Source organism: Neolamprologus brichardi, chromosome 18 (assembly GCF_056152115.1).
Source record: "Neolamprologus brichardi isolate AB-2024 chromosome 18, ASM5615211v1, whole genome shotgun sequence".
NCBI classification, from domain to species: Eukaryota; Metazoa; Chordata; class Actinopteri; order Cichliformes; family Cichlidae; genus Neolamprologus; species Neolamprologus brichardi.
Window position 1 is genome coordinate 5,296,193 of NC_142121.1, and position 26,119 is coordinate 5,322,311.

At 40.1% G+C, this 26,119-nt stretch overlaps 2 protein-coding genes across 3 annotated transcripts in view; both read left to right on the plus strand.

Moving 5' to 3' along the window:
* retreg1 (reticulophagy regulator 1) overlaps positions 1–11,697 on the plus strand; it is a 32,290-nt gene extending 20,593 nt beyond the window's left edge. The window contains exons 4-9 of the mRNA XM_087832138.1: positions 7,038–7,155; positions 7,470–7,554; positions 7,910–8,032; positions 9,006–9,076; positions 9,867–9,990; positions 10,099–11,697. Coding sequence (XP_087688264.1) covers positions 7,038–7,155; positions 7,470–7,554; positions 7,910–8,032; positions 9,006–9,076; positions 9,867–9,990; positions 10,099–10,601 — 1,024 coding nt within the window. The 3' untranslated portion in view covers positions 10,602–11,697. The remainder of the gene's footprint in view (positions 1–7,037; positions 7,156–7,469; positions 7,555–7,909; positions 8,033–9,005; positions 9,077–9,866; positions 9,991–10,098) is intronic.
* Positions 11,698–22,300: 10,603 nt separating this feature from the next.
* LOC148097454 (E3 ubiquitin/ISG15 ligase TRIM25-like) lies at positions 22,301–24,604 on the plus strand. 2 transcript variants are annotated; one of them, XM_087832145.1, is made up of 2 exons: positions 22,322–23,125; positions 23,836–23,930. In XM_087832145.1, exons 1-2 carry the CDS (start codon positions 22,322–22,324, stop codon positions 23,890–23,892), a joined length of 861 nt encoding a protein of 286 aa, XP_087688271.1. In that variant the 3' UTR covers positions 23,893–23,930. The 2 variants fall into 2 exon arrangements, with proteins under 2 accessions (XP_087688270.1, XP_087688271.1); XM_087832144.1 differs by having other exon boundaries at positions 22,301–24,604.
* Positions 24,605–26,119: the final 1,515 nt, after the last annotated feature.

A 26,119-nucleotide genomic window follows, 5' to 3' on the forward strand; every position in this document is an offset into this window, starting at 1 on the left:
TTTAAATTATTCCAGCTTTGTGGATTTGTGGAGTCAAGAGTTACAGGATGTAAACAAATGACAAATGCAATAAAACTGTTATTGGGAAAGTGAAAGAACTGTTGGTCAAGCATCATGGCAGTGCCATTTGTGTGTTTAAATGATGGATGATGGTGCTTACAGATGTAGACGAACGTCATGCGACTCATACGATTTGTGTTTGTGGCGTTGGCTTCGAGGAAAGACTCCGTGCTGTGCTACTCTGTGTTCCCACAACAACTGCAAAGTTTCTTAAGAGTTGTGAAACCTGAGTGCAATGTGTGTCTAATTACTTACTGTGCATGTGTGTGTGTGTGAGTGACTCAGCTGTTTCCACACCACCGGAACAGATTCAGACGTGACTGGAAGCACTTGAACCAATCAGATCACTTGGGATGGAGTGGGTGTGTTTCAGAGTGCCCGCTCTGATTGGACCTGGGGTCCGCTGGAGTAAAAACAGCACAGTAAACCAGCTGTGAGTGTTTCATCACAGTCAAGTGATGTGATTACGTCATATATAAAGAATAACAGTGATTACATCCAAACTTTGTTGCTTTTCGTCTTAAAAGTAGTTTACCAAGTTGAATGTTTTTAAGAAGAAAATTAACAAACGTTGTTGCCAAAACTGTATCTGGATAACCTTTACCTGTTGGCATCTCTCTGTTTTTGTCTATACTACAAAGTAAGCATATTATTTTTATGATAATTCCATAAAAATACTCCAAAAGGTACAAATAGCACAAACATACGGAAGAGGATTAGGGCCACTGGGGGGAAAAAAGTGGGCACGTCTTTTTTTTTCTTCTTTTCCTGAATTCTGAGAAAAAAGTCAGAATTCTGACTTTTTTGTCAGAATTCTGACTTTAATCTCAGAATTCTGAGATTAAAGTCAGAATTCTGACTTTTTTCTCAGATTTTTTTCCAGTGGCCCTAATCCTCTTCCGTACAAACACGCTTAAAGAGTCCAGTTCAGGTGAAGCTGGCTGACAGCTACACCTCATCAGTCAAAGCTATAATAAATCGGTCAAAATTATATTTTTGTACTACACCATAAACACGTTTCTACAGTAACGTCTCGTCTTTGGAGCCATCCTGAAGTGGTCTTTACATGAACTTCTTTTGACTCCTGGATTTTGCCTCTTGGGTTAAACACCCAGACAAATACAAAAGGGTGGAAACTGTTTGTCCATAAGTGACAGCGAATTGGGGTCGAGGCCCACACAACGCTGAAAGGAAAAGGGCATGACAAGCGTCAAACTTTCCCTTGAGCTAGCATCGATCAACACGCAGACAACATTGTGTTTCTTCTCATCTGTTTGTCCAGTGCATGCCACTGAAACATGAGCAGGTGTGTTTAGGAGACCGTTGTTGTTGGATCGGTGTTGTTGATACAGGCTGTTGTTGTTGCCCCCCACCCCACCCAACTGCACCCAGACCAGCCCAACCTAGCCCAACCCCATCCCTCTGTACTCCTGATGGCTGCCGGATGGAATGTAGTGTGACTCGGTTATTTTTAGACGGGGTCACTTGAAATACTCCAAGCGGGGCTTCATTGAGGATAAACAGAAGCTGCTCTCGTGCAGTGTGTCACACTTAAAAGCTGAGCTTACCTCAAGCCTGGGTTTGCATTTTGTAACAACTGGAAAAAAATTAAATTAGGTGTTTCTTTTTTTTCTACCATTATCCGTGATCCAGTTTTTACCTGGCTGTTTTATTTGCACCATTTAGCCCTCTGAAGGTGCCTGAAGACCTTGAGATGTCTCCTGAAGACCATGGGACAGGATTGAGGTACAAATTTGTGTCCTGGAGTGGAAGCCAGAATAGATTTAAGGAGCAATGACTTGTCTGGTCTGCTAATCCAGATCCAGTAGAAAGAATTTAGCTGTTTTTACAGTTGGAAACATGCAGATATTTGGATAATTTTGGTTGTATTTGTCCCTTTATTGTAGGCTTGAAAACGCATGGATCTGAGATTTACTTATTTTTTTGGCAGAAATGAAGGAGATGATGTAGCGCTTTTAACTGAACAAACTCAAGTACTTTAAAGAAAAACTGAAGACTTTTATTTTTGGGGGGTTGGGAGGGTGACCTGAACTTACTAAAGAATCTCAACGTAAAGTTAGATCATACTAGAATTATTAAATTTATAATACATTCAACTTTTGATGTCAGTCTGAATAAAGAAGCACCACAGAACAGATGAACTTTGTTGTGTCATTGGGCCATGTCTGTCTGTTACACAGGTTTCTTATACTACTTGTTTGTTTTGGCTTCTTACGCAGACACATGCAGACTGCTCTTTCACGAAGGCATTAACTGTAAACTCCATCAGCCGGGATTCTGATTTCTCGCTCTGTTAATATCAGTCTTTTTATCTGTGTGTCTCTACGCAGAACATAATCAGGTATTAGTTGCGTCAGAGTCATGTTTTCTGTGGTAAACACCCACATAAACGGTGGGGAGGGGGGGACTTCACAAGTGAGGAGCTGAGATGTTTTTGCCGCCATTCTTTGCATTGTTTGTCTTTCTATTTTTAAACTGCCGTCACTGGGCTTGTTAGAGGCTCAGACGTGCCGCTTTTTTGGTGTTCTGTTGTTTCAGAGCCTTTTAGTTTCTATTGGACTATTGCCTGAATCCTTCATACATGTGACTAATAATGACCCACCAGTGGATAACAGTGCTCAGTGGTGGTGTGTAAGAGTCTGGGGCAATGAAACATGATATAGTCTTTTCTCAACAAGTATCCAGAGTGCATGGGGCAGGAGTTTTGAGAATGCACATGTTGAAGGTTGACTATTACTTTCCTTTAAGTTGTGCAAACACTTTTTGGTTAAATCTAAAGTCAGAAACTGGTGAGATTCACTGGAAAATCTTGCAGACAGAGGCTACCAAGAAGTGTAAACATAAACCCAATATTCATACTTTTAATTGGATAAGTTTTGGAGGAGTTGAAGGCTGGGTCAATGTCTTGAAATGTGTTTTTTTCCATTCCCATTGAGATTTTGTGGTGTGTTTACTGACATCATTGCTGTTGGTTGGTTGGTCCACTCGTTTGTGGACGTAAATGGGGGCAGTTGCCGATCCAATCACACGTTTTCCAAGTCTGCTTGGGCTCCAAGGCTGCCTCAAGGAGTATGGGCTGTTGGTGCAGTGTCTGCATAGACAAGTCTGATTGGTCATCTTGATAAAAATCGAACAATTTTATTAACGTCGCCTGTCAGTATATAAATGAGGATGAAAGATGGCTACTTGCAACCAGCTTACTTTTTAACGTGAAAAGTGTGTTACTCTCCTCAGAGAAATGGGTAGATTTTAACATTTCTTTGAAAGCGTTTTGGTTTGTTCCTTCACTTCTTGTGTCATGATTGCAATGAAGATGATGAGGTTAATATAAAGGGTAGTGTTAACAAGTGTTAATGAACAGATTTCAAGATTTAAACATGTATTTAGAAGGAATTTAGTCAGGCAAAATCACACATAGCTTCCCTTCTTCAGCCTTAATGCAACAACAGAATCAAGAAAGTCCCCTGAGCAGATAGTTTGTCTGTCTGGTGACCCCCACCAGAAAAGTCAAGATCAAAGTAGGTCAAAACATCTGCTGAATGTGCACTCATTTCCCAGCTGATGCAAATATTACTGTAAAAGTCAAGCTGGATGGAAAACTAAATGGGATTTACTCATTTCAGAAGAAGCAATCATCCATATGGCACTGGATTGCATCACATCCACGAGGCCTCTGTGTCAGCTGTAAAGCTGGATATGCCAAAGAAATTACCAAGCAACAAGCTCAAACAAACAAATGTGGTGAAACTTTACAGAAGAGCTGCATGTCTTTTTAGGGAGATGTCTGGCTTTCGTGGAACCTGTCAGCCCATCCATGTTGCTATAATTGCTTTGCAGTTTTACTGTCACATGTTCAGCACACCATCTTGCCTGGAAAGCAAACTCCTACAGGGCGCTGGAAGTCGAGAGGGGATCAGCGGGTTGAGTTTTCGTCATCAGGGTTATGTGAGACAAGGCTGGGTGTGTGGGTCAGGTGGGTGTGAAAGAGATACTCTCGCTTCTCGTGGCCTAGGTGCCAAACTGAAGCATGATTGTGGGGAGGGAGAATTGGACTGAGCTGCAGATAAAGTGGAAGTTTAACTGATAAGTTCTGACTGTTTAATTTCTATGGATAAACTAAAACAGTTTCTCTTTTTCAACACAAATACAGGGTGTTTTTGGATCGTAGCAGATTACAAATTTATACAGACAATTTGGATTATTATTTTAAGTCAATGCAAATGATCTGTGTTGGGTCGGACAGTGTAATAAAAGTAAATATAACGACGAATTGGTGGAGTCCATCTTTAATGCTGGTCAAGGATGAAAGAATAATGGAGATGACTGCAGACATGGCACTGATTGTGTTAGTAAGCAAAAAAAATGAGGTTCTGGGCAGAAGATGGGCTGCAAAGTGGCTTGCAGAAGTGCAGCAACTGTAAGCAGCTTTTCACCATATGAGATTTACCAGTTGCATGCATAGGATGGTATCAGTTAAATCACCTTAGTAGTCAAGTTTAGTTAGTTTAATGCAGTGGTTCTTAACCTTGTTAGAGGTACCGAACCCCACCAGTTTCATATGCACATTCACTGAACCCCTCTTTAGTGAAAAATAAAATATGATTTTTTTCAAATTCAAGACATAGATATGTTTTTTATTGGTGCACGAAATGAGCCGTGCATGTCACAGTGGAGGCTCTGCCGAACCCCTGAGACCGACTCACCGAACTCCTAGGGTTCGATCGAACCCAGGTTAAGAACCACTGGTTTAATGCTTTGTTTGTGAGACAGTGCAACTGTGAATATGGAGTTAAAAGCTGTGCAAGGAAAGAAGAAAACCAACCTTGGTGAAGATCGTTTCAAGTATTAGCAGCTGCCAGCAAATGCTAATATGCAATACTTAGGCTTTTCCTAAAGACGTGCCAAGAATAGGGATAAATCTGGGATACGTCAGAAATACCACATTAAGTCAGACCTTGCTGGAAGTAAATTTTTTTTTATTACAAATGTCCAGTCCCTTTATCAGCATGTGCTGGTAAATGTGTATCAAGTTGCACTCAGAAAGAAAGAACAAGCTCATATTATTAGTGAGAGACTTTCAGTGTAAGTCATTGGAGGTAAACGTGGCCTTAAACTGCCGACCGCTGCAGAGCCACTGGGCTACAGTAGTGATCCTACTTGTATTTGTTAAGCTTCCCCTTCCACACTGTTTACTGCATCAATCATTCACTGGAGTTAAATCAGACTCAGAAAAGAGTTAGGTTCTGTGTAAAATGTAACACAGTCTACAAAACTGTCAGTATGTTGATATGAAGCCAACATTTGTTGGTTAACTGGTGGAAACCTGTCTAGCTGCTTTAGTAACTTGAGCCCCATCACCATTTCCCACCAGCTGTTTCCACCAGGACAGCTGCAACCACAGGACATGTAGTTTCCATCCTCAGCTGGATAAAGTGGGATATTTAATATGAGGAGCATGGTTGAGACATTTCCAGCTTTTACACTGACAATGACAGATTAATTTGGTCTGAACAACAGTAGAAATTTCTCTTAGTACACTATGGATTTATGTTTGAAATGCTCTTGTTTATTTTAGGTTGGATGAGGGAGAGGCAATAACAACAATCTGGGAAATGAGTCAGTAGGCTAAATAGACAGCAGGAAGACAAAGGTAACAAGCTACAGGTGAATTTAATCGAACACTAAAGAGGACAGGGCAAATACCAAAGGAAGGAAGCAGAAACATAGAAAGAAATATGAAGACTTAACCTTTAAAATAAAACAAGAAGTAAACCAAAAAGGAGACCAGACAACGACGAGACAAAGGTGCAGGGTAGACTGATGCTTTCTTCTGCAGAGCGGTCACATTTCATAGGTATATTTTGGTTTGAGATTTTTGTAATAACTGGGTCCAGATTTATGCTTTTCTTTCTGCAAATCTTTGCTATTTATTTCCATCATATTCACGACAAGATAGTAGGCTAAACAGCTCTAGAAGTAGTATTTTGCTTCCTGTTTGAGGTCGTGAGAAAGCACATCAATGTGATTTAAGTCCAGATCTTGACTAGGCCATTACAAAATCTTTTTCTTTGTTTTTTGAGCCATTCAGAGGTGATCTTTCCAGAATCACTGTCCTGATGATAGATGTTTCTTACATTATACACTAGTAGCTGCTCATTTATCACATTTTAGCTTTACTAATATTACTGCCGCATTGCGTTACAGCCTGGGGAGCTGAAAGTAGCTAAGAGAGGAAAGATGACTTTAGCTGCCTCATACTCGTATCTATTCATCACACATGACCTACACACGAGCCACACCTGTGCCTTTCATAGCTGTTTTATATCTGAAGAGAACACGAGAGGCTGATAGTGGAGCTTAAATAGGAGGTGATGTTCGGGAACTCCCATCCTGGAGCGGAAAGTTTTATAAATCATCAGGTGGCCCAGAATTCCCAGCAGTGCCACAGCATGGAAACCAGTTTCACGTCCCTATTCCCATCCCACACCTGTCTGCGCTGTCATCGTGCCAATGTTATTGTAGGCTTCCTAATTTAGACAATGACATTTGCATTGGAGTGGCTTTTTACTTGGACTAAAGTTTATCAATGACCCTCAACGAAGCAGAATTTCAAGCCTCTGACAGCAATGTAATCCCTTCTTAGTTTGTCAAATGCTGGGCCTATTTTTAATGCGGAGTCACCATAAAGTGTGTCAGCATGATCTAGTCCAGTCAATTTATTGGAGGGGACTATGAAAACAGACTAAAGCAAGAAATGCAACAGAACTAGAAAACTTAAAACACAGAACTCTGGCTAACAGACCCACGACCGTGACAATTTTAGCCTTTAATGTCTAAATTATGGAGGCTATTTTGTTTGTTTCCAAGTTTACATTTTAGAGGCCCATTGTTTCAAGCACAGTCAGGAGTGTTATCTTCAATTGAATTAACATTCCTCTGTCTTTGTCTCTTTATAGCTGGGAGATCATTGATTCAGGCCAGGACAGCCAGACTGGGGTTGGACCTCAGCTTACTGACTCCCTCAGACTCTTCCTGCAAGAGACATCAGCTTTCAAAAAGCAAAACCCAGGCAAGGTGAGGCAGAGACGACATACCTGATGTATGTCATCAACAAAGCATATATGTATACTGTGCATATATATATTTAGTATAACAATTAGTTAATAAATTATCGAAATCTGTATAAAACAATTCTACCATTCAGCATTGTTGGAAAATACGTATTTGCTTTATAACTTCACTGTCTGTACTTTGTGTCTAAAGCTGAAGCTGGGAGGGATTTTGCATATCTGTAAAAACACAAATACCAAAACAGTTTATTGTTGAGGAGGAGTTTAGTTTGTAACTGACAGCAAAAAGTTCTCTTTGTTTTTGCCTCTCTGTTTTAGTTTTGCCTGCTGGTTTGCAGTGTGTGCACTTTCTTTGCTGTCTTAGGACGCTACATTCCAGGGATCGTTATATCGTATATTCTAGGTGAGTCCTCAAAGATTTGCTCAACAAAAGGTCAAGTTATCAACTGAAAAACACATTTGAATCACATTTTTTTGTTTGAGTTATTTCACCAAATTGAGTGCAATCGCAGTGTGCCATCGGGATACCGTTAATTAGTGCAATAATTAGCAAAGAAATAATGATTATGAGTCTACACATTGATGTAACTCTTGTGTTGTCCTCGGGCCAAAAATGGTCCCTAGGTGAATGGCAAACAAGTATATGGGAATCCCGAGGACAGCACAAGTTAAACAACACATATGATGATTATCACATGCTTTGACATTTGACATTTTATTCTGCAAAATAAGCTGACATTGTATTTTTCTCTGTGAAGTGTTGGGTGTCTTTCTGTGGCCTCTGATTTCATCTCATGACATCAGCTCGTGGCTGGAGCCAGTTCTGCAGAAGCTGGACTTTGGCATCGGCGAGTTTTTTCAGAAAATCAAAGAGAACCACGGTAAACATCATGCAATTTGTTTTTACTCATTATCCAAATAAGGACATGAGATCAGGAAGTGACTCACCATGTGGTTTTTTTAAGACAACCACCTGCCAAACTGCTGCAAACTTATATGACCTTTATTTTTCTATTATGTTGACCTAACCAAAACAAATCTTTAAAAACTTTAACTGAAGTTTTGTTGCAACTACTAAATGTCACCTTTGGCATATGCAATATGAGCCATATATCTCAACAACACATAACAAGCATAATGTAAGGGTCTGTCGTTTCTGCTCTGCAGTTCATTAAGACTGTTTTTTCATTTGACCCAAAGTTAAGTGTGCAGGTAAATTAACATTAAGGTCACGGCTTGACCTAGATTTGACATTATTGTGAAATGCTACATAGCATGTAGGAACTATTGTAGAAATGTACTGTCAAGGGGTTGCTGAGTGGATGAGAAGGAGGACCCAAATGCTGGACTCACTGGTAGGTAGGTGAAGGTTGGTGTTTATTGTGATGGCGTGAACAAACAGAACAGAGGTAGGAAATGGCTGGCTGGACGACTGAATGAATGAAGGACTGACTGGCTGACTGAACAAACGACAACGTAACATCAATGACACGACAAAGAACTGGTGAAACCGAGGAACTTAAATACACAGGTTGAATGATGACAATGATTGGAAACAGGTGAGTACAGGGCTGAACATAATCTGACTAATGACACGAGAGACAAGCTGACATGGGGAAAAAACAGGAAGTGAAAACATTGATGTGGGAAAACTTAAAACACTGGGTCACCGACCCAGGAACCCTGACATGTACACTGAATGCAGAGTAGATTTTTAATAGAAATGCATATCTAAATAGCGAGTAAACATTAAAAAGATTTGTTATCATGTAAAAATCAGTTTACCTTTTTTATCCAGTATTTTGCCAGAGAACTAAATCAATCTTATCCATGTTTTTCTTTTTTTTCTTTCAGAAAAGCGACTCCTGCAGGCTCAGAATGAGAAAGAAGGCATTGAGTCAGACCTCTCCTCTATGTTTCCAAAGGTTGGCTAATCATCTTCTCATCTTCAATCAAAGCTTTATTCGCCACATGCAGGTTGCCCTGCAGTGAAATGGGACCCCCCCCGACCTTACACACATAACACAGACATTACATGGGGATACAAGTCGGAGATCGGTAGCGTTACAGAAAAACACTGAAATGTACACTACAATGGGAAAGTACAAGAGGAAAAAAAGAGACCTCTACTCATGCTGTGCTTCCATGGTAGGACAGCATGAGAACAGGAAACAAAAAAACTCCTCTGCACAAAAAGTACACAAATGCCCACAGCACAACTTTGTGAAAGACATGACAAGCCACAGGATTGGGTGGGGGGTGAGGAGTAATACGAAGCGAACACAGCAGCCGCCCTTAATGTAATTATGCCTCTGTTGACTGATAGCATCCAGTTAAAGCTAGTAAAATTCAGTACACATGATCCACATCACCATCGTCAGCACGGGACAAATTCAATGGCAACAAATGCTTTAAAGTTTTTCTCCTCATGCCAAACACTGAGCTGCTGGTTGAATTCACTGAGTGCACTTCCCTGTCACGCTCACTATTAGAGCGTTCAAATCACTGTGCAAATATAATGAATGCAATGCAGAAAGAATGCGTTGTATGCCTTGTAAGCCTCGAGTGACTTCAGGATTCTCCAGTTTCATGCACTTAGTTGTTATGCGGCTTCATCTTTTAGTCCCGGATGTCACCACTTTGTCTGAGTCAACCAATTACCAGCTCAGATCTGGGTTTGCACTATAAAATCTGACGTGTGTCTCTCTCCCTCAGCTCGACTCCACAGTGTGTAAAGAGATGTCTGTCTCGGACACAGAGGTGTCAGATGTCACGTGGACAGACAATGGTACTTTCAACCTGTCAGAGGGACACACACCACAGACTGAGAACTCAGAGGGTAAGTTTCATTTGACGCTCTTCTGACTGACGCCGAGAGCTACTTTGTGTCTCACATATTTGGGTAACTGGTGTTTCTTCCTTTTTGTGTCGGGGCCACTTTGATCAGACTTTGACAGAGAAGAACCGTTCATTGGTGGCCTACCTGAATTCCCTTCACTTGATAATGGCGTGACCACCAATGGCGACGACGACGACGACCTCAGCCTCGGCCTTGCTTCACCTCCGACTCGGCTCCAGGATCCAATCAAATCCAAGCACGAACCTCAAGACCAGTCCACCAACGCCCTCGATTTGGTCAACCAGATGGCAGGTGAAGTTATCACCGCCGCAGTCACAGCTGCCATCCAGGAGAGAATAGAAGCAGCAGTCAGCTTCATGACGCCAACTGAAGACCCCAAGCGGGCGGGACTCACAGAATCGAGCAGGCTGCTGGAGCTGACCGAGGAGTCGGACAGCGAGGTGGAGGACTTTGAGCTGCTGGACCAGTCAGAGTTGGAGCAATTGGAGGGGGAGCTTGGCCTCGGAGAGAAGGCCAAAGCTAAAGAAGAGGTGCAGACCGACAATCCCGCCTCTTCTGGCTTCTTGTCCAAACTCCTTAAACGCCACTGACGGATGAAAAGTTTGAAAGCAGATGGTGAGGTGTGGTTTCCAGAGGACATGTGGAGGGGAGGCAACTTTATAGAGCTTCAATTTAGCTTCTTCCTGTTAAGCAAACATCTACAGAACTGATCAGATAGTGCTGTCTTTTTTTAATCGAACCAGAGTAGCCTAAAGCTGAGACCACACCATATACCTTAATAATGGCTGACCAAACTGAGGCCTCTAAGATGATTTCAGTAACTAATGAAAGATCCATGCTCATCTGAAAACAGGCGTATGGATTTTTTAAATTTATACTTTTATTATTTGCTATCAGTCAGGTGGAGGCTGGTCAGTCACGTTTATAAGGCTTTATATGAATTTCAAATTAACACTGAATTGACTTAGACGTAGTTTTCAGGTTACAGTGTCGCTATGTGGCAAGTGTGCAAAACTAGTCTAGTACAAAACTCTCTTTCCATTTTACAAATGCTGGTTTTTAATATGATTTGTTATTCTTAAGTTGCAGGAAAGTAAACCCACAGTATGCAACTCCAGCCCTGCACCTAAAATAAATTAGGTTCCCATAAATCTAATTTGCATTCTCATTAATGTTGCAATGGACTTGCAAATCTAATTATCACAAAGCCAGTCATAATTTTTATGTGAGACAGGATTCCTCAAACTGATAATCCAAGAAACAAAAGAGGAGCTCGGAATTTAGTTTACAATGAAACTGTCACGGTCTGCGGAGACAGGCCGTGCGGTGGTGTGTGTGATGGACCCAGGTGTGTACACAAGTGAGCAGACGGGAGTGAACTTAACAGAAAGCGAGCCTTTATTATGGCTGAAGACAAAGTGTACAAACAAAGCAGGGATAGCGTGACTAAACTAGACTATAACTAAACTGGGAAAACTAGTACTGTGACAAACTAAGAAGACTCTGATGATCACTGCAAAGACTGACCGTGAAAACATGGAGGTGAGAACACAGACGACGCGACACTGAACGCAGCAAGACTGAGGACTAAATACACACATGAGGTGATCAGGGGAAGTGGAGACACATGAGGACACAGCTGACTAGAATAAAACATAATTACAGCACAGGGGGAGTAAACCTAAATGCAGTGAAGAACACCAGACTCTTTCAAAATAAAACAGGAAACCCAGAGACATGAAGATAAATCATGACATGACCTTAACATAACCACACAGACATGAAACATGACAGGTAGACGCATGAATCAGGGAGACTGAGTACAGGGGGAGATGACAGAAATCAAAAATGGATACAAAAATACATAAAACTCAAACACTGGGTCACACGACCCAGCCCACAACACAAACGTCTGTTTCAACCCAAACTTTGCTGAACGTAACAAAGAGGTTTAAAGCTTAAAAAAATGTTGACATTAAGATGAATACTGACTTCCCATAAGACTCAAATCTTGTGACATACTACTCCACTACTACTCCTTGGGTTGGTCCTTCACATAGAGCTGAGAGAAATTAGACATTTAATTACGCCTGTGAGTCAAATCACAGCAAAGATTAAGTCGCCTTTATTAAAAGACGCATGAAATGCTACACAAATAAAGGCTAATCTACACTATTGAGCCTGCTCTAAAACAGACATAGATGTAAAACTGTCTGTGAAGCTGGATTTAAGAAACAAGTGCTTAAAGTTAAAGTTTTAAAAACATGTTTGGCGCCATCTTCTGTCAGTACAGAACATGACGTTAAGTGGTTAGTTCGTTGGTTGCGGCTAATAGACTTTTATTAGTTTATATTAGCTAACTAGTGACAGAATCAATAACTCAGATTAAACATAATGATACTAAAACTAAAAATCAGTCTAACGAGATCACTTCTTTGCTGCCCCTGACTGCAACAATGAGTTTTATGTTAAGAAACTGAGGACATACTGTCCACTTTCACTGTCTCTCTTTTGCAGGAAGTGGCTGGTTGCTGTTTGGCTAGCTGCACCAAACAGGAAATAAATCTGTTAGTCGTAATGTTTGGATTTGTAAAGCACTTTATAAATGAGGACTGTGTGGAGCAGAGCCTGTTGGAAAAGCTGGAGTCCAATACTCCAGCTTTTCCTCACCAGGTCAGGTGTACTGAGCCGTGAAATCAGCTTGCAAAGCAGATATTGGCAAGATGCCATCAGCACTATTTTATGCAAAAAAAAAAAAATCTCTCTTTAACGAAACACAACCAGTTTATTACATAACAGGTTACTGCATGAATATCGCACCAAAAACATAACAGTTTTTTACCGAAGGCTATTAGAAACCCTAACATCCATCAGCATGTCCGCAGGAAAATAAATCTCCATGTTACAGTCTCCTCCACTTACATTTGGGCTTCGTTTATCCTCAGTTCTATATGAAGTAATCCAGTCTGTGAGATGATGTGAGGAAAATACAAAAGGTCTCCAAAAAGTGTGACATTCCTTCTTCAGAGCCTCCGCCTTATATGTTTTTTCCCTTCGTGCGCATACTATTGCTTTCCCTGCAGACGTACTGATTGGATTCCTGGTGTGATGTGCATGTAGTGGGCTGTTATGTTGTAAACTGTCTGGATGTGCTCGAGAAGAGAAAGATTATTTTATTGCATAAAAAGTGCTGAATGCATCAGCTGATTGCGCCCCTCAGTAAAATTGGCCAGAGGAGGAAAAACCAGTTTATGTCAGCCCGGTGAAACCATCTCAAACAGGCTCTCCTCCACACAGTCCTCATTTAGAAAGTGCTTTACAAACTCGAACATTAACAGGTGGATTTTCCTGTCTGAGTGCAGCCAGCCAAACAGCGACCAGCCACTTCCTGCTAAAGAGACATACAGTGAAAGTGGACAGTACATTCTTGGTTTTAACATGAAGCTCATTGTTGTAGTCAGGAGAAGCATGGAAGTGATCCTCTTAGACTGATTCTTAGTTTTAGTATCGTTACTTTTCCTCAACCAACCAATCAACCAACCAATCACATGACGTCACGTTCACGTACAGAAGATGGAGCTAAACATGTTTTTAAAACTATAACTTCCAGCAAAATTCAAGATTATTTTACATCTATGTCTGTTTTTGAGAACAAGGCTCAATAGTATAAATTCGCCTTTTTATGTGTAGCATTTCAGGTTCCCTTTAAACACAGAGATATTGTGTGGTGTGGTCCCAGCATGACAGGCAGGTGACTGGTTGATGACAAATCTCCTGCTCTTGATTTTTCATCAGTTGTGGCTTTTTAAAACAGCTGAATGGTTTATGAGGTCGAAATTTAGGATTGATGAGCATCATAAACACTTAATGTTTCATTCATCACCTGCTGTTATTTAGTTCTAAGCAAATAACGATATTTTTGTGTTTATTTATGTATTTGTGAAATTCTTTTATGCCTGTAAATCATTTTGTATTGTTGCATAACAAATAAAGGAGTGATTATTCACAAAATACAACATATGTCATATTAAGATTTATACCTTTTTATAAACCATCTCGAGGTCTATGTAGTTAAATCCTCTCAGACACATTTTGGGGCCTTTTTAAAAAAAAAATTTTTATGTTTTGATTACACTTTAACACTAATATTTATTGTCTTTTTATGCATTTTAAATATCTTTATATATGCATACAGCTAAATTACAGTGTGTAATTAAAAGCATTTAATGAATACATATCTGCAAGTGCTAAAAGTAATCGCATTACTTACCCAGACTTTGAAACAAGATTCAAAGTTGGGACTTAAAAGGTAATCTAAGTATAAAAATTCACTTTTTAAATTGTAGTTTAGGCCTAAATGTTAACTGAAAACAGGTGTTATTGTAGCAAAGACTGTATTTTACCAGTGAGTTTGTATAGTGGGCAGGAAAACTTCCTATCACCTGCTGTTAGTATCATAACTGACAGGATTTAGTTGCTTCCAGGACAGGCTCCAGGATCCCAGGCTGGATATCTGGAAAGAAAAGGATGAATAGATTTGGTTGAAAAACCACTGCTGCTGCTACTCAGCTCATAACACATGAATCAAACTTCAGTGCTGAAACAATTCTTCCAACTACATTACCCACAATTCCATCAAATCAGTTGACAATCACAAGGGAACCAAATAATCTTTAATATGTAGTTTATTTTTAAAATTTGGATTTGAATTGTACCTGCACCTGCTTTATCTTTACGTTTCATGCATATGTTATTACAACTTGCAGAAGGTATCAAAACTGTCTCAGCTTTAGACATGAAGATATTTAATCTGAAAACTGAGTGTATGTTTAATTTGTCACAGTAGGGGAAGCACAGGGAGAATTAATGATGGCTTCACTCATCTTAGAGGAGGTCCCGTATGTGGTCATGTGATTCAGTCACAGCTTTCTCTGACACTTAGGGCTTTTCTCATTTCTCTAATTATGATCACTGAGTCATCATGAGGGAAATTGCAATTTCAAAAATGTATCTAATAGACAGAGAAAGAGTCTATCCTACATTTTTTATGTACTAAACCTCTTAGTCTTGTGAGATTTTTTGTAAGATGATTGGTTGCATATTCAAACTTTCTGTCCCTCACCGTTAATGTGTGATAAATAAAAAGATCAAAAAACTCAAGTGCGTGTTTAAATTTCATTAAAAGTAGGCCTAAATAAAACAGTTTTCATGAACACTATGTATTTATTTGACATCTGAGATCAGAAAATGCGACAGACTGTAACAAAATGATAAACAGTCAGTGGAGCTGTGACAACAAAATGAAGATGTTTTATTTTATTCCTCTTTCCTTGTGCTGCTTCCTTGTTTCCTTCTCTCTGGTGGGAAAGACCCAAATTACAAGGAGAGGAACTGACGATATGCATGATAAAAATAATTGAGTGTAACTGAACCATCATTAATATATCAGTGATTTTCCTTCTGTGAGAACTGAAACTGTTTGCTCTGGAAGAAGTGTGTCCTGGCAGCGTGAGCCACCAGCTGGAGGTGGTTCATCAAATAGACTGTTTCAAAAAATAGAAACACAAAAAAATAGAACAATGTCCACCCTGACTCTAATACATTTTATTTTGATTTTGTCGGTAATAGGGGTGGCAAAAACTATCGAAGTCCAAGACCCACAGACAAAACCAACCAACCAATGAGGTTACAACTCCATGAAAGCTGCAGAATCGAAACTCTTGGGACCAAACAGAGAAATGACAAACTGACTCTCTGCCAAAGGACAAACGGAAACTGACTCCATATATACATACACAGCTAACGAGAGGGGAAAGGAAACACTTGGGAAACAAGAACATCTGAAATAAATCAAGAACAAAGAGACAAAGAAAGCTTGTCTTGTTGTGTCAAAGGCAAGACACAAGAAACAACTGCGTATCAAATTAAAACAGGATGTAACAAATGGGAGAGAGACAAATTCTTAACAAGAAACAAAAGTAGACTGAGGAGGCTACACTAAACTGCACCCCAAACATGTAAATACAAACCAGTGCTCAAAATGTAAAGAGAACCCAGGATACAAAAGTAACCAGGACTAAAGACTAAAAGTCCAAATGATAATCTAAAATACAAAACTCAAAGTAGCATCAACTTTACAAAGAGAAATGTTGCCATGTTTGTATGTCTGAATAAGCTGAACAATTACAGGATATATGAAGATGCATCTAAAATGCATTCCTGCTGGCTGCAGGGTGACTCAGGTGTCAGTGTTTCAAACTTAAACCAAATAAAACTGTATTAAACAGCTTTCACCACTAGAGGGTAGAATTGACCAATACAGCCTCAAAGCTGTGACCACACAATGTGATGAGCTCCATAGTCAGAGGAGCACAGGGTTTGCTTTAGACAGTTTTTCATTACTAATGAGAGAAACTAAATAGTGGAGCAGTGTTGGTTACATGTGTGGGCAGCAAAAAGAAACAACATTGAGCACCCCCAGACCTTTGCTCAGTTTAAGCTGCTTTCACTTACAAGTTTTTGCTAAAACTGAAGAAAGCTTTTATCTTTTTAGGTTAGTTAGTTAGAGTCATCTCAAGGCATTTAATAAGTCTAATATCTCTATTAGAGGAACACTCCCCATGATTCAACAGTACCCTGTTGAGAGTACACTGTACAACTGTACAACTTGCACAACAGTGTACAACAGTACACTGTTGTGCAAGTGCTGAGCAAGCACTTGCACAACAGTGGTGAGAAAACAGGAAGAAACCTGCAACACCCAGGACTGGGAAAGGTGAGGATAAAGAGGGCAAACACCTGGCAGGTTGTTTGGATGTGTCAAGTGTGTCTGGAAAATGCAACTCTTGAATTAGAGACACATGGCAGCCTTTCCAAAAGAGCAGCAATATCAATATTTTAGATTTCACTGAAACCCATCGGGGTTTACAACAACACCTCAATCACCTCTGCCAGGCCCAGATAATTTAGGTGTGGGATTTTATTTTTCACTTATTTATTTTTTAAATATTTACAATCATTATTTAACTCTGCACCGGAAGTCTGTTGAGAGGAGTTACCAGTGGCGGTCCTAGCCTGTTTGGCGCCCTGGGAGAACATCCCCAACACACACACATAAAACTTTATGTGTGTGTGTGTGTGTGTGTGTGTGTGTGTGTGTGTGTGTGTGTGTGTGTGTGTGTGCGCGTGCGTGTGTGCGTGTGTGTGTGTAAATATGTGTATAAATATTAAGGATTGTACATAAAACATAACAAACATAAAACTGTTGTCAGAACCATACTGAATTCCGCCAGAGAAACATACACACACACACACACATATGAAGAGAGAGAGTATGCATAGTATGCAAACAGCTACCAAACAGCCATCATAATTCGTCATACAATGAGAACAGGACAAATCAACAATCAACAATGACTAATTAATATTAAAATCTGTAACATAATGTATTGTTTGGAGTTCAGTCTGTCACTGTTACTATTTTTACCATTTCTTCTTGGAGCAACTGTAACCCACATAATTTCCTTAGGGATTAATAAAGTATTCTGATTCTGATTGTTTCAGGATGACCTGCCATTATCCAATGACACGTCTGCTTACCTGCATCTTTTGCTCATTTCTCCTCCTCTTCTTTTCTCTTTTTTCTAAACTGAGGACCTGATGGCTTTGAACTTTTCTTGTCTATCTTGGTTTTAATTTTGCACTCCAGTACGAACACCGTTCCCCAACCCGAGAATCACCACAACATAACCTAATAGACCTACACCATAGTTAACAGATTCACTTTGTCTAAGGTTTATTTCTGGGATTTCGCATCATGAGTACATAATGGGCTTGGACTGACAACATTATGAATGAAATGTGCTCTACCTGCCCTTTCGATGGGTTGTGTGTGAGACTTTGTTGGTTTGTTTTTATTTTGTTTTATTTTGCGAGTTGGTTATTAGATGCTGCTCCAGCCAGAGAATCCCCCGCCGCTCCGCCCTCTCCTTCCTGTGCCGCAAGCAGGAGACGCACCTCGAAAACGGAGGGCACCCTTACTCCCAGCAAATGGGCGATAAAAAACCGATCGGCGCCTATGACATTCCCAGTATGCGCTGGCATGACGTCGGGGCAGCATGAGTACGAGCATTTTTTACTTTTTTATTTTTGCCAATGCCCGTGATGCCACCCCGGGCAACAGCCCGTGTCGCCCGTATCAAAAACCACTACTGGGAGTGACTATATTTCTTTAACATTATAATTAATTTTACTCCCTAATCAATTATAACGTGAAGTTGGAATGTTGTTAAAGAGGTCAAAAATGTTTCAACCCAGTTTGTTTAGCAGATTCTGTAGTATTAATTATAATAAAACCACATAGTCAGTATTGTTGCTCACCTATGTGTCTGATAATGTCACTTAAAAAAAAAAAAAAAACATATTCCGTCAGCTCTCATGGTTGAAGTTTGGCTTTGAGGGTCAGAGTAGAAAAAGCTTCAAAGGATCTTTTGATTTCCAAACCAGTTCTGCTTTAACGTATTAAGGATGAAGCAACAACGCTTCTCTTTGGTCCTCTGAAATCTGTGTTCAACAACAAAAACATAAATTAGTAATAAATACAAAAGTATAGAAGGTAAGTAGAGGCTTTACACACCATCAACAGCCATAATGCTCCTAAACTTGAATCTTCAAAGCTCTGTGAGCCATCTTCAACCTGTTTTCAACAGAAAAAAGTCCCAAACTCAATGTAGCCTGACTGACTCCTGATCAGAAACGTTCAGCACAGATACACAGAGAGAGATGTGCTGTTTAATGTTTACTGTTAACCTAAGTCACTGATTGTTTACAGTATTACAGAGTCAGTCTTTGCATGATGTAAATGTTATTGTAGGTTTCTAGCTGACTCTCAGGTGTGACAGGTGTGCCAGCAGAAAAGATGGTCAATAAACCTGTATCCTGAGGTTTGTCATGCAGGATTAAAGGAGCCAGATGTTGTTCTGACAAGTAGGATTGTATTTTACACTGACCCTGGGTCCGTATGAGTATCATACAGTTTAAATGAAGCGCTGGAACTAGCACATATTTATTATAGATGCATTGAAGCTAATCGGGATATTTACTGTGAATCTGTGGCTGCGACTAATCATTTTACTGGTAGATTAATTAACTAATAACTTAATTAGTCATGACCAGTGATAGGAATAACGGCGATAAAAGTAACGATGTTACTTTTTTCAGTAACGAGTAATCTAACTGATTACTATTCCTATCGTTACAACGCCATTGCCGTTACTAACAACAAAATGCGGTGTGGTCGTGTTACTATTTTTCAACAGACAGTTGAAGCTGTCTTTAGCTTACCGCATCTTATATCAGTTGCACGTAGCCTACATCTTTAAGCAGCTGCGCGCGCTCCCGTGAACGGCAATCACTTTCTGGCAGACGATCACTTTTTGGCACAACACCTTGAGCTATGGGGGCAAAACAATCGTATGAGTCCTGCTGTTTAGCTGAGGAAGAATAAAGTAGTCGTGGTAAACCAATCACATGACCACTTCAAAATGACAAAGCAACAAGGTGATATATACCAGTTTTTAAATTGTGCTGATAGGTCACGTGAAACCAGAGTCATGATAAACAATATATATGCCTGTTTTTTCCTCAATAGTTTCATCACTTTTACTGTCTAAGGTATAGGGTGACCATATTTTAATTTCCAAAAAAGAGGACACTTGGCTCAGTCATGAAAAACTTGCTTAAAGAAACATATTTAACGTATTAAAACGATGCCTTCTCTGTGCAGTTAACAAATTGTATCACTTCTACCTCTTCTTAAAGTCAATAAAGAGTTCTTTTACTGATGGCATGAAGTTGGCTTTAATGTTAGTTGTAAGGTCTTGGGGTTGTTACAGCTTCACCTTGATCACAAACTACGCCACCGTCGAACTAAAACATAACATAAAATTCAATGAAATAGTAAGACGAGTGAAATAAAGACATAAAATGATCTATATAACATACAAACATACCTCGCTGGCTGACCCATGCTTTGAGGCAGAAATTAGCACTTTACAGATACTTTTAAGAAACAACTTTCTCTGAATTAAATTGGCTTCTCTTGCTTCAACTTGTCATGGGCGTGCACATCAACATGGGCGTGCATCTCAACAGGTGCACCAGTGGAACCAACATGCAGTACAATAGTTCCTACATGAGAATTTTCACAATAAATGACCTAATGGCATATAAAATATGCATAGTGCAAAACAAAATACATTAACTGAAAGTAAGGCAGTAAAAAATTGTGAAATACATTATGTCATGTAGGCTTTTACAAGTCAACAAGTGCAAAAAAATAACTTAAAAGCCTCTGAAATTAAATAGTGGTACAGAAATAATACCTCATCTGCATAAGAAAAATTACCAGTACTGGGTCGGTATGAGGGAAATGTCTTTTGCAGTTCGTCTGAAAAGATGCACTTGCGCTTTTGGGATCTTTGGGATCCAGAGATCTCTGACATCATTATAATAATAATATAATAGGTGCTTTGTTGCGCGCTGTTTGTCCCGTCTGTGAGCGCAGAACAAGCCTCACAAAGCAGCAGTTCAGGGATGACGTCACACACATGGGTCCTCTGTCGGACTATAGGAAAACTCGGACATTTTTATCAATCTCAAAAATCCCCCCGGATGCCCCGGGCAGAACGTGAAAAGTGGACATGTCCGGGGAAAAAAGGACAGTTGGTCACCCTAGTCTAAGGACAGCGCTAGCAAGCACTCTCTGCTTATGACAAAAAACACTCCTTTCCTGTTGGTGGAAAAATTTACAATGTCGAACAATCAAAAAATGATATGGCAACAGGACATTTGGTTGTTTAGGAAGAGCATGAAGTTTTAGGAGTGACGAGAGAGAGAACGAAAGAGCGGGAAAAAAGAGAGAGCCAGTTTTGAGATGTGAGAGATTTGTGACGTTTAGCGTGTTTGGAGTGTGTAGTTTGTGATTGTTACAGTAAAAAAAAAAAATACTAAATCTACTCGGAGTTTATGCTTTTTGTCTCATTTTAGATCAGTTGTGCTAATACAGTATGTCAAAATGAAAACATAACTGTAAATTCAGACATGTGAGGTTGTGCTGAAAAGAATGATACCAAACGAGGCAAAGTAATTAGTGTTAAAGGTGAAATGTAGAGGGAAAATCAAAAGTAGTCAAAAACGACCAGTTATACCCTGGACCCCAGAGCATTAAACTTTTTTTAAAAAGTAAAGCGATAGTTACTTTTCCTAGTAATTAATTACTTTTAGAATCTTGTAACTCAACTACTAACTCAGTTGCTTTTTTGAAGAAGTAATTATAAACTATAATTAATTAATTTTTCAAAGTAACTTGCCCAACACTGGTCATGGCAGAAGCTTATATTTCTGTCCTGACATCGTTTAAACAGTAATCTCTTTACTACAATATAAGCTAACGTTTACACCGTAACTTTAAGCTAGCACCATAAAGACGGTAAAACACGTAATAATATCTACAAATGCATCTTAAAGCTGTTATATCAGCACTCGCTGTATTACTAAGACAACCACATTAACATTACTGACACTCGCTGACCTTATCAACGCTGTCCATTATAATCGTCTTACCCGTAAACACTGCTGTATCCACCGGAATCCAGCGAGAGTGGGTCTTCCTACCCTCCTGTTATCCTCCATCTGAATGGGGGATAACAAACGAGTAGGTGTAGAAGGCTGATTTCCGCTAATAACGAATGGACTGATAACACGCGAAGTGGGTGCACTACATCAGCGGTCCCCAACCCCCGGGCCTCGGACCGGTACCGGTCCGTGAGTCGTTTGGTACCGGGCCGCGAGAGTTGAGGCTCAGGTGTGAAATGTATGGTTTTCAGGGTTTTTATCGGTTTTCAGCGTTATTTTATTATCGTTTTTATCGTTTACTTGGTTTTTCTTGGTCTTTTCACGTGTGTTATGAATAAATTTTCTTTTTTTCGGTACCGGTACTAGTTTTATTTTGTTGTATTTATCCGCGACACCTTAAAGGCCGGTCCATGAAAATATTGTCGGGCATAAACTGGTCCGTGGCGCAAAAAAGGTTGGAGACCGCTGCACTACATAACACCTCAGCTCTGTTCACGTTTCCGTGTTCCCTCCCCTTCAGAGCTGCAGTTTGAAGATGGGTGTAGCCAACATGTGGTGACGTGTAGGAGCTGACAGGTCCCATTCGCTACAGAAACATGTTATTTAGATCAGAGCTCAGAGTAGTTTCATTTATAAGGAAGTGAAAGTAACAAAGCTACTGACACTGAGAGGAGAAATGGCGCAGAAAGGAGTTCAGCTGGACCGAGAAACCTTTGCTTGTTCGATCTGTTTGGATCTACTGAAGGATCCGGTGGCTATTCCCTGTGGACACAGCTACTGTATGAAGTGTATTAAAAGCTTCTGGGATGAAGAGGAAGAGAAGAAAATCTACAGCTGCCCTCAGTGCAGACAGACTTTCACACCGAGGCCTGTCCTGGTGAAAAACACCATGTTAGCAGTTTTAGTGGAGCAGCTGAAGAAGACTGGACTCCAAGCTGCTCCTGCTGATCACTGCTATGCTGGACCTGAAGATGTGGCCTGTGATGTCTGCACTGGAAGAAAAATGAAAGCCTTCAAGTCCTGTCTTGTTTGTGTGATCTCTTACTGTGAACAACATGTTAGGCTTCATTATGAATGTCCTGCCTTTGAAAAACACAAGCTGGTGGAGCCCTCCAAGAAGCTCCAGGAGAACATCTGCTCTCGTCATGATGAGGTGATGAAGATGTTCTGCCGTACTGATCAGCAGATTATCTGTTATCTCTGCTCTATGGATGAACATAAAGGCCACGACACAGTCTCAGCTGCAGCAGAAAGGACTGAGAGGCAGAGAGAGCTGGAGGTGAGTCGACAAAACATCCAGCAGAGAATCCAGGACAGAGAGAAAGATGTGAAGCTGCTTCAACAGGAGGTGGAGGCCATCAATCAGTCTGCTGATCAAACAGTGGAGCACAGTGAGAAGATCTTCACTGAGCTGATCCATCTCATCCAGAAAAGAAGCTCTGATGTGAAGCAGCAGATCAGATCCCAGCAGGAAACTGAAGTGAGTCGAGTCAAAGAGCTTCAGGAGAAGCTGGAGCAGGAGATCACTGAGCTGAAGAGGAAAGATGCTGAGCTGAAGCAGCTCTCACACACAGAGGATCACATCCAGTTTCTACACAACTACCCCTCACTGTCAGCACTCAGTGAGTCTACAGACTCATCCAGCATCAATATCCGTCCTCTGAGCTACTTTGAGGATGTGACAGCAGCTGTGTCAGAGGTCAGAGATAAACTACAGGACATTCTGAGAGAGGAACGGACAAACATCTCACTGACAGTCACTGAAGTGGATGTTTTACTGTCAGATCCACAAGCAGAGCCAAAGACCAGAGCTGGATTCTTAAAATATTCATGTGAAATCACACTGGATCCAAACACAGCACAAAAACAGCTGTTATTAACAAGAGGGAACAGAAAAGCAGAATTTATGAGTCAAAAACAGTCTTATTCTGATCATCCAGACAGGTTTGCTTTCTATTGTCAGGTCCTGAGTAGAGAGAGTCTGACTGGGCGTTGTTACTGGGAGGTGGAGTGGAAAGGAAAAGGAGTTATTGTAGCAGTCGCTTACAAGAATATCAGCAGAGCAGAGGGTGGGAATGAAGGTATTTTTGGGCGTAATAACAAATCTTGGGCAATAAAATGTTCCAACAACAGTTATAGATTTTGGTACAACAACAATGAAATACCCATGTCAGGTCCTCGTTCCTCCAGAGTAGGAGTGTACCTGGATCACAGAGCAGGCATTTTGTCCTTATACAGCGTCTCTAAAACCATGACTCTCCTCCACAGAGTCCAGACCACATTCACTCAGCCGCTCTATGCGGGAGTTTGGCTTTACTCTGTTGGAACAAGTTCTGAGTTCATTAAACTGAAATAGAGTAAGTCTTTCAAATTGTTATGGGTTTAAATCTGTATTTCATTTCATTCCAAATTCACGTTGTCTCTCTGATTGATTTGGCATTTTGCACTGTGCAGATATCAGCTGTCAGTCAAACATTATGGGTGGTGCCTTGACAACTTCTTGCTGGTCTCTTGAGTTTTTCCAGTTTTTTAGGTTGAGCTCTTTCCCAAGTTTATTTAGCCATGGATGTTTTCATTGCTCATGATGATTATTCATTTACAAAATTATTTATCCACTTAAAAATTTAAACTTCTCCTTGCTCTAAAGGCTTGGTGAATATTTTATTTTTTGATGCATTTGTATGTTGTTGTTTCTCTTCCACTTCATGGGCCTTAGTGTTTGAAATTCTTTTACCTTTCTTAACTAAAAACTTTTGCTTTAAGATCAAAAGTGGAGATTTTCATTTGATTGCATTTTAATTTCAAGATTTATTTTGTGCTCCTTGTCACTAAAAGCAATTAGTCTGTGAAGGTTCTCAGTCATCCAGGTCATCGTAGTCTAAGGAGCTTGGAAAGAAAAGTGTCTGGACTTCTTTAAGTTGCTTGAAAAGTAATTCATTACACAGGATTACAGGCTATTGGAAAGCAATGATATAAAGTTTGTGTTCAAATAAATACATTTAAATATGTCAGTCTTGGGAACATTTTTGTGTTTTGACAGTTTTCAATAAAGATTAAACTTCAGAATGGGTTGGTACTTCTGTACTTTTATACTTTTGAAATTTAGCTTCACAGTGTTGTAAAGACAGAATCCAGATGAGAAAACGTCAACTTCTTTTATCTGAAGTGTAAATGTAACCGGTGTGATTCTGCGTTGTGTCTGATAAAAAAGGTAAAAGAAAGAAAGACCTCCAAGTAAATAATTTGCCCACTCCAGCTCCTACGACCAAATACAAACAATGGGGAAGAGGGTTAGCCCAACCCACCACAACTTCCAAGCTAGCAAGGAGTATATATTCATGCTAGCATTTATGGCGCCTAAAACACATTTATGATACACACATACTACACACTTATAACATCTAACAAAAACAGCTTAATAATGACAATAATTGAACTAAAATTGCAATCAGAAACATCCAGGTGGCTAAATATGCATTATATGTGTGTTTTAAAATGTTGGAAAGAAATGACACCCACCTCTCCCACAGGGGAATTGTAGAAAAGGGGAGAGGCAAAAGGGGTACACTGTATTTATAGGATTGCACCAAAGAAGAAGAAGAAAAGAATGAGGAGGGGCTCTAACTGATAATGAACATAACTACAGGCTTGGAGGTCCTAAAAGTCAGGTATAAAAGGAACAGTTTGGGGGTTTAGGACACATTTTGTGTAATTATAACAAGATGTGATTTATGACCCTGTTACATAAACACTAACATCTTAAAGAAAAAATTATAAAATTATTTGGTTGCAGTGTGTGTAGAATTTACTCTTTTTGACCTTTGCCCATTTTATGACAAGCTTTTTGTGCAAAGATGATCCAATTCACCATTTGGTTTCAACAGAAAGATGTCATTTTCTAAATTCGTGAATTTTTTTTTTTTTAGCTTTGCTAAAGTACACAACTAAAGTACAGAGCACTAGTGGATAATTTTGTGGAGTGCTCTGGGAGAAATCATCTACTTCTGAATGTGGATAAGATCAGAGAGACAGGATCAATTTCAGAAGGATGAGGACAGCTAAAAGATCTCTGTCTATCCTGATACAGGATGTTGATGTGGTGCACTGTGGAACCTTGCTGCCTTGTTTGGGTCTTTTTGTCACAGAGAAAAGTCACTGCAAAACAATGCAAAGCTGTAACGAGTGATCACCTTTAACCTGGGGTAAAACACTTCTCCAGTGTGTTCGTGTCTGCCCGGGGCCTTCTTCCAGTGGGACATGCCCTGATAACCTCACCCAGGAGGAGCCCAGGAGACATACTTGTCAGATGCCCGCACCATGTCAACTGGCTCCTTTTGATGTGAAGCAGCAGCGGCTCTACTCTGAGCCCCGCCCGGATGGTTGAACTTCTCACTCTATGTCTAAGGGAGAGGCCAGTTACCCTTTGGAGGAAGCTCATATCTGCCGCATGTATCTGGGATCTCATTCTTTTGGT